The sequence below is a fragment of the Centroberyx affinis genome, unplaced genomic scaffold, assembly GCF_046629955.1.
Source record: "Centroberyx affinis isolate AG114_WGS23_722 - 3 ecotype Tasmania unplaced genomic scaffold, CSIRO-AGI_Caff_v1 ptg003779l_1, whole genome shotgun sequence".
NCBI classification, from domain to species: domain Eukaryota; kingdom Metazoa; phylum Chordata; class Actinopteri; order Beryciformes; family Berycidae; genus Centroberyx; species Centroberyx affinis.
The window spans coordinates 317065-326322 of record NW_027281652.1 but is presented as its reverse complement, the minus strand read 5'-3'; the positions used below and the strand labels follow the sequence as shown (position 1 = coordinate 326322).

Genomic DNA, 9258 nt, shown 5'->3' with positions numbered 1-9258 from the left:
TTTCATTTGTGGCAAACAAACCTGCTGCTGAGCCCGTTGGAAATTTGATAGCTGAAAATGCCGTGAGTAGCCATGTCCTTCTGCTTGTCTGTTGTATTGTCTATTAAGTTGAAACTTCTGGCATAAAATAAAGGTTGGACTTTGAAAGGCTGCTTCAGAAATACTTTTGGACAGAAAGAGAACAAAATCTTCCGTGGCAGAACGGACGAATCGAGGCTTCCCTCCCTGTCAGAGGCTGTGTATCTCAAGCGCTATTTAATAATACAGATATCAGGTGTTTTTGCTCGCGCCTCGCATATTTACTGTGTCAGTTGCACGTAAAAGACATTATAACAAAAAAAAAAATAGACCCCTTGCGCTTACAAAGATAAAAACAAAATTGAGATCTTGGCTCATTTTGACAGATCATATAACACGGAAATGTATTAACTTAGAGCAAACTAAGTTATTGAATTTTTACACGAGTACATTTACCCCTAACGAAAAATCACCATATCATTCATATAAGGCTTTATAGTATGTCTGTTGCACTAAAGGTTGAGTTTATTGTGGCCTATTGTAGTTGATGCTAATTTTTTTTATATCTCCTATGTTATCACTAAAATATTCCCACAATAGGCCATATTGACTAAAATCGGAGTGGGAAATGCTGACAGATGGGTTTGCTTACTTACTTGTTAACTTAATGTTGATTGTTAGTGTTGAATATTGTTTGCTCAAACAGCAGAATCACACGCGACCTTCCTGTACCAGCAATTTTATGATATATTGCATCTTTTTTTGTGGGTTCACTCTATTGTCACTGGTATGCTGTATTTACTTATGCGCCAAGTAGCTAAGAATGACTTTGTGCCCTTCATTGACCCCAAGAGGACTTTGTTTAGACTTGGCCAATGTCTAGTCTAACTTCACTGTGTTTTTCTAATAGTGTCAAAAGAGCTCTTCGCATGGATAATACCCAAAGTGTGAGTAAATAAATTTTAATTGTCCCTACAGCCAGCCACACTGTCACTGTAATCAGTTTGTTGCTCGCCCTTAGCTAACATGCTGCTTTCTAATTTCTGTGTCAAAGAATGGCTTTAGGCTGTCCGTGGTTTCCAAACATTTTTGTCTGAACACTCAAATGATTTAAGATGTTTTCATGTTGTCATAATGATATCTTTGATATTTGTCTTTTCTGTCCTGAACAGCATACACCTTCCAAAATACCTGCACCTGACAGAAACTACTCTCCCTTGACTGGCACTGCAAGTCTTCCACCAGGTGTGTTGACAACTATCATTATAGTCTTCTGAAGAAATGTCCAGCACATCATGCAACAAAAGAAGAGGAAATCTCCAAACCATTAGCTACACATTGAAACAAGGGATACATTTTTACTAGTCTATTAGGCCGTGTCTGCTGTGTCCGTGCTTGTGCAAAACTGTCCTTGCTTGCAAGAATTTGAATGGAGATGTCTGTCTCTATGGTATCGAGAGTATCTCTCCGTTCCTCTTCTCTTCTCGCGTCCTTGTGTCCACCATGATGATGTTTGACGTAATAACTAATGGAATGAAGCACAATTCCAAAGCAAAAAAGAAAAAAGGGTAGTATGGGTAAAGATTTTAGAAGTGTACTTGCCAACCAAGGATGCTGACTTGACCAATGAGAAAGGATTAGAAGCACCAAGGTTCATCGCGAGAATGACATATCACGGCCAAACAGCTCAACAGTCTAGTACAAATCCAGTTAAAAATGTAAAAACGAAGACTTTCATCCCAAAATTAGATATCCACCATTTGAAAAAGGGACGCCTACTCTTGCAAAATGACTGAACTTAAGGTAGGCTGTGGCACTTTTGAAAGGATAGTAGGTAACTTAAGTCTTTAGTTGAGAAAACTGTAACATTTTTACTGGCTGGATCTTCTCTATTTTAAGGATATTGAATGATGAACTTCAGGTGATATTGTTTTTCTTAAATGGATATATAGGCTAGCATTTTGGAAGGAAAGTCTTGAAATGAACGTCTTAACTGATTGTGCGTGTGACCTCAAGCACACAGCATCTCAAAATATGAGGATGCTTCTCTTTCCAAGACAACTTGGGAAGAACATTGTCCTCAAGGACATTAGTATCGACTTGGCAGTCTTGGATTTGATGAACACCTATAGTCTCTTCTCTCAGAGAATAACATTTTAACCCTCCACTATTGAGATTGGCGAAATTGCGCTGCTCATAATCCACAAACTCCATCCCTGGAAATGACACAGTGGAATGCATATTCTGGACTCACTGTTTGCATTAAAAGAGTCTGGCTACATGTTGTCCTTTCCTGAAAAGGACATTCTTTTAGACTATTTAGACTATGCCTTTTTATTGAAGTCATATTGTGTGTATTATGTTTGTTTTATAATCCCTCTGTTCTATGGTAAATAAAGCAGTCCCCTTTTTGAGCAACAGCAACTTATATGTATATGTCGATGTGCTCTAGATTGTGTTATTGAGTGTGTTGTTCTTAATCAACAGGCCATGCCCAAGCCACCACGCATAAACAGAAGGTCCCACAGACGGATAGAGAGAAGTGAGTACTGAAGTCACAGATTTCACATTTCTTTCGATTTAGACTCATCAATCATGTAAATTGTTATTAGGCTGTATGTTAATTTCTATTTTCACTGGTAACAACTGTGCACAAATTCACAGAAAGTAAAGGGCAGTACATTAAAGTATGAATGTAAAGGGTTACAGAGAACTCTCCCTTTTATTAGTTGATATATTTCAATTGCCACACTTTCCTGATGGTCATAATGACATATCAGAATTTAATGACAGGAGACACGGAATGAGGGCAATTCATCATTGGCCAAATTATCAGTGATTTACATAGCACTAAAAATAGTTGTATAACAGCACTTTAACACAAGAGCCATTTCCTTAGCCAAGGCAGACATTTGGTGTCTGGCCTATCCATCAAGACAAGTATTAGTTTTGAATTTTATGGTGCTGTCAGTAACACTTTACATGAACTGTGGTTTACAATGCATTCATAAGTTCTGAAGGGCATCATAACAGCTACATGGCACATCCATGAGCACTGATTCAGTCCTCTCATTTGGTTATGTAATACTAGTGTGATTTGCGACATAGCACTCAAACAGTGTTTTGATGTATTGTAAATTTCAAAATAAAAGTCAGTTGTAGTTGGAAAATGTTGCAATTGGCAATTAGCATTTTCAGCTGAAAGGAACATTAATTGGGGTAAGCCATGAAAAAATGTTATCAAGCTCTTCTTCAGACATTGTATTGTATTGTTTATTATATGCACCATCCCTTTTGAATTACCAGCCTTTCCATGTGATTTTCATTCTCTGCTTTGGATATGTGTTCATTTTAATAGCGTAGTCTTTTTAAGAGACATCTATTTAGGTATTTATATTGTAGTCAGTGACTTATTCAGTAGATCACACTGTCATAGAATATTACAGAAAGAATTTTGAACCCCTCAGCATTTCAAAGCTGCCTGACGGTTCACACCACTCTCTTTTGCCTTTACCAGACTGGACTCCCTGAGATCTAAACTGGAAGGATCAGAGGATGCATTCATCAAGGCCAGGAAAGAGCTTGAGGAAATAGTCGTGAGTGAGACTTTTTCTTTGGTCTTCATCTTCACAGAAAGCGGAAATGTGGAGTCTCCATCTTATCTTCAGATTGAGGGATGATGGTCGTCTTTGGATACTGAATACTCACTCGTGATATAGGTTTTGGCTTTTAAAATAGCCAAAAGGGATGTGAATTTTTTTCTTTTTTTTCATTCATTTCCAATTGAGATTTCTGCTTTTGTCCTTTCCCCCCAATTACTATATATTGCTGTTTTTTGTGTTCTCCTAATTACGTCCCTGAGCCTGTATTTTGATTAGTCAGCAGAGGGCAGCAGCAAACTGAGGAGTTTCTTCACTAGAGGTTCTGTTGACTTGAAGACTGAACTGAAGAGACACAGAGAGCTGAGTAAGTAGGCAAAGTGACCGACACTGTTGAGTACGACCATGTTATAAAGTCAAAAGTGAGTTTGAATGAGAGTTATCGGCTTATTTCTTAATGAACCAACTGGCTTTCAGGGTGAGAACTACTTGAATTCGTTATAAGTTATATTTTGGTAGCAGTAATTAATGGCAAAAAAGAAAAAACCCAAATTTTGAATCCCTTTGACACCAGCATAGGACTCACTATTTGTTCCCACTTTTAAAATAATTGCATTTTTGTGTTTTCAGCATCAAGAGTAGAGTCCTCTTTGGAAGGAAATGATGCTCGCCAGAACCCCTTTCAAGGTAATTGGCCTGCTAATGAATGTAATAAACTTTACACAGTGTCAGAGTAAACAATGTTTTATATACACAGTCATGTTCTATTATGCTTCTCGCCATCAAGAAAAACACACCCACTTAGCATTGCTGGAATTTTATTATGTTGATCATTGAATAGTTTTATGACCAAAATAATGGAGTTTAAGACACAAAACTGCTAAGTAGAGCTGAGTACACTACAAGATTTTGTGAAGGTTTACTGGCAGTTAGGCTCCCACACACAAATTTAGAAGATTGGTGTGGAAATTCAACACCTGTTTTCTCAAAGGTTTTTATTGGTGCACCTTGATCTTGAAAATTTTGCCTGGATGACAAGTTGTATGTTTCACCAGTTCACCAATTTTATAGTGAGTCTCCAGTCTCCACACAGAGGGCCAATAGCTCCATGGTTTCCAGATATCATAATGTTTTGGCTGTGATATCTCTCGACATGCAACGGCCTTCACCAAATGCCTCAATTTATATTGTTGTGATTGTGACTTTGTCCCTTGGTCTTGAAATGAAAGGATTATAAGAAAACATTTTTTGTTCCACTTGTTTGTGTAAACTGATTGATTTCAGGATGAGCAGGAAGAGAATATGGTCACAAGGCCTGGTTGATATCCAGGGACATCCATCTACTATTTGATTTGATTTGCTTCCTCCTTCTTCTAAGCTATTTAAGCGATAACAGTGTCAATGGGTGCTTGTCTGAGTTGTTCAGATAATTGTGTGCTCTGTGAACTTAGGAGAAAAACAACATTTTGTTATGGTTACACAAACAAGTCAATGAGTAGATTTCCCAGGGAAAGAATTAATTAGATTATTTTAGGCACATATTATGCCTCCAGCAAAGCAATTCTTGTGATCCAATCACATAATGGTGACTTGTGGAATATGAATAGGGGGTATTGTCAGAAGTCAAGCTTGTTTTCCGATAAGGTTGTTAAAAATTGTTTTAATTAGTTCCAGTGAGGGAGCCTAACATACATGTTGCATTGTGGATCCACGCCACAGGAATGTCACATTTTTTGTCACATGGTGGGAGCCGTGAAATTTATCAGTTGTGCATAAACCTCCTTACAACAACAGACTTCACAATGTCAAGGCAGATTGCTCATGGAGAGAATCGGCCCTATTTGTGTTTTGAGACACACATTTTAAGTAAACAAACTGTTATTCAAAGCTACAGAAGAGTTCTGGCCTATATCTGCAGGGAGCGTGAAATCCAGACAGATGATGTTGATGGTATCATGAAGCATGATCCTGCTGTAGTGTAAAATGTTTGTTTAGATTCGCTGCTATGGCCTGCAGGCTTTGGGTCCATGTGCTGAATGCATGGGGGAGTGTAAGGAGTTCTGCTGAAAAGGGCAAGTGCTTTATGAGGACTTGGGACTAACTGTGCGGTTCACTCTCCCAACCATGTCCACACTGACATCATATGCTGTATAGGCACAATTACTCTGGCTCATCCAGCAGACGTGACTAACAAATGAAAAATTGTGGCCCTTGTGTGCTGTAGAAATAATTCTAGCCTCTCCGATTCACAGTATGGAGTACTTCTTGAAAATCAATAAGTTCTGGAACTGTTTGTGCAACACACAATCCATAGAAAACTTGGGATTAATGGGCCAGCAACACTTCTCGGAGAGAAGAGTGAAAGACTACAGTAACAAAGGTTTACTGTTAGTTTGTAAGTGAACATACAGGCTGAAATAGGCCTGTGTGCACGGCCGATCCTGTGGGAACATTTTGAACCAGTGATAAGATAATACGATAAGATATAGTTTTAAAATTTCAAATTAATTTTTAAAGCAGTTGAGTTCACAATGAGGGACTCTGTAACATCTGCCAGAGGGAAGGAGCTGGTACTCAGAGTGGAGAACATGGGATGGATCAGTATTTAGGATTAGGATCAGTATTTTCTGTGCTTGTCTGATGACAGACTGATCATACATTGATGTTAGGCTACTGGCATAGAAATGCCATAACTGGAACAAAATCAACATAGAGGTATATTGCCTCAAAAAGTACTATGGCCCTACAGTTTTTTTCCATAGGCAGATTGATAAACTACAGTGAAGCACCAATAGATATATGGATTTGACCCAATTTCACCACCACACAAGGTTTTTCTGAAGTACACACTAGTGATTGATTTATAGATCATTTTAATTAACTGTGCGGCACTCATATACTCAGTACTCTAGATACAGTGTAATACAAATCTAATTTTCAAATTGGATTGTTCTACAATCACTATTCAGGTAAAGCAGAGGAGCTGCTGTAAAAGAAATCCATAGCATTGAACTTAAAACGAATGAGGTGGAGGGGTTAGGGGCATGTTGTGTTTGACACAACTCTTTCTAGCTTCTTCAAGTCTCTACAGAGCTGGTTTGAGGCACCCTAGGTTCACCTCTGAGTTACCTGATCGCCTGCCACAAAGCAAATCCATGGTAAACAAATGCACCAGACTTGCAATGGCTGTTCCCCTGGGCTCATTTACTGAAGTGAGCAAATACGCAGCATGATTCCAAGGCTGTGCCGGGCTGGCATGACGTAAGCTTAGGCCACAATACTCAAATATATAGACAGGTTGCTCACATTCAAATCAAAATTTGTGTATAGCTGGTGCACTTAAGAAGGTTACCATAGGATGTTGATAATGGCTGTATGGTGATAATGATAATGTATAATGGTGTACCTTTAAACACTGCAATTCTGCACAGGAAGCTATGCTCATTTTCCATACATTTTAAAATTTCCATGGAAGCCGTCTTATTACGCACCAGGAAGCGCCCTCTCTGTGTTCAGGCTCTGTACCCTGGGCTCTCCCTCTGTGTCGGGTGCCAAGCCTCCAGCACCTGCACCCTGCCAAGGCAGCTGAGTAAATCCATGAGGACATTTAAACCTTGACGGCCAATCCTCCGACCCCACTTCCCCACTTCTCCTGTGTCTTCTTCCCTCTTCCTTTCCCTCTTTCCTGCCTTGTCATCCCCTTTTCTGCCTTACACTGTGATAATGCTGTCTCGCTTTAAAGCTACTTCTTTTCTCAGAGTGAGAGCGCCGTGTTAAGAAGCGCTTACGACTGTCCTTTAAGGTTAACAAAAGTTTCAGTAAGCATTCTAGAGAAGTCACTTTTGGTGAGCCATCAGGCTTGGGGCGAGCATAAATCCTCTGGGTATAGTCCAGGCATTACAAATACCCGCGGCGCCTGTATGTGCTGATGACTACAGAATTGAAAAAGAAAGGCCATAATAATTCTGAGGCAAGTTTCCCTCAGCAGCGGGTATTGATTATTTGTGTGTAGTGAGAGATTTGGAAAATTCAATTAAAGGAGTTGTGCAAAGGATTCATAAATTCTGCCCCTCCAACCCATACCACGACATGGTTATGTTCTAAATCAATGTTGCACTTCACAATATATTTTCTTAGGAGCATAAAAATAAATAACATTTAAACAGTTCTGCTTACTACAGAAACAAATTTTATTTTCTCCGAAGCTTTTTAGTCACAGCCAAGTACTGACTTGTGCACATCTTCAGGCCGGTAACGTATTTTTATTGCAATTTCTCCCATAAGAAAATCCTATATAATATGAATTTTGAGATGACGAAATGAGGGGAAAGGGGACGGCTCAGCAGTATAAAAATTGATCAGGCCATAGATGGGTGCATGTTGGGGAAGATTTGTATGTCAGCAGTAATGGGCTGTATTAAAAAGAAGATTCCTTAAGATGTCATAAAAGTGATGGGGCTGTGTCGCAGGTCGCGGGCTGCAGGCCCAGGCGGTTCCTCGACTCTGGCACATCAATCCTGGGAGGCCTCACGGACAGATGCCACCTACCCACCGGGAGTTTTATGCTTTTTGATTAAACACACAGTCGCAATTAAAGGGGGGAGCTGTATATTAGGCTGTTTTGGTCAAACTGGAGCCAGTGGCCTTCGATCGACACCGTGGGTTGCAGAGTATGCAATCTTTTCAGCCCATGATTTCTGACTAGGTCATTGAATTTCACCTTAGGATGCAGATAATATGCTTCGTCTTACATTTAAATATTACTGCAGCAAGCAAATAATTATTTTCAAATAACCAAATACAGTTGAGGGCTGGGTGAAAACACCAATTCATATTATTCAGGGATATGAGAAGTTTTTTCCCCTGATTTCAGTTTTTGAATACTCTTCTCCCAGTCATTGTTTTTCCCATCTTTTGCTCACTGTAATATCCTGCTTTTTGTGTTGCCCTGATCACATCCCAGATCATTTGAATATTATGTATTTATTTATCTATAATATTTTTATTATATATTTTATTTATCTAAAGAAGCACTGTTACCAATCAATAAATGTTTGACTTGAGATTTCATCATTTCTCTTTTTAGGTGGCACAAAGACGGGGAGTTCCTATGAGTTCCTGAAGTCCATTATGGGTTGAGCTGCTGAGGTACAAAACCACTTCAACTCTGAGTTTGGATTAAATGTAAAGACTGAAATCCATTGTCATACACCTTGGTTTACTAAGATTTGTGGAAAATATGCCTCATGTTAACTCTCTTCTTTGTGAACAGAGTGCCATTCAATCTTGATGTTGACTGTAGTGTGTGTAATATCACTGGGTGCCAGTGGGGTTACACTCATGTTTTCCTCTCCCATATTCCCCAGGTTTTTGTTAGCAAGGCATCTTGGCTGTTGACAGCTAATGGAATTGCTCTTCCCCTCTTGTGTAGCAATGTGCGTATGATCCCGGGGAGATAAGACAGGAGATGAATGTGGAATCCGTGCTGTCAGTTGTGAGGCAGAGATGTCTCGGAAGCCGTCATTCATTGGGGGGGGGGGGGTGTCAGCGGCGGCGAGAGCGAAGCCTCGGACACGTTTACATTGGGCCCCCGTCTACCTGGTGGAGCCTCTGCCTCGCGGCTGACAAATGTTGATTCTAC

General features: G+C 39.6%; 1 protein-coding gene across 1 annotated transcript; it reads left to right on the top strand.

The window, feature by feature from the left end:
* The first annotated feature begins 10 nt into the window (after positions 1-10).
* itgb3bp (integrin subunit beta 3 binding protein) lies at positions 11-9039 on the top strand. Its single transcript, XM_071541032.1, has 8 exons — positions 11-62; positions 929-965; positions 1191-1263; positions 2506-2560; positions 3536-3614; positions 3897-3984; positions 4248-4304; positions 8704-9039. The coding sequence occupies exons 1-8, from the start codon at positions 58-60 to the stop codon at positions 8754-8756; spliced, it is 447 nt and encodes a 148-aa protein (XP_071397133.1). The 5' UTR covers positions 11-57; the 3' UTR covers positions 8757-9039.
* Positions 9040-9258: the final 219 nt, after the last annotated feature.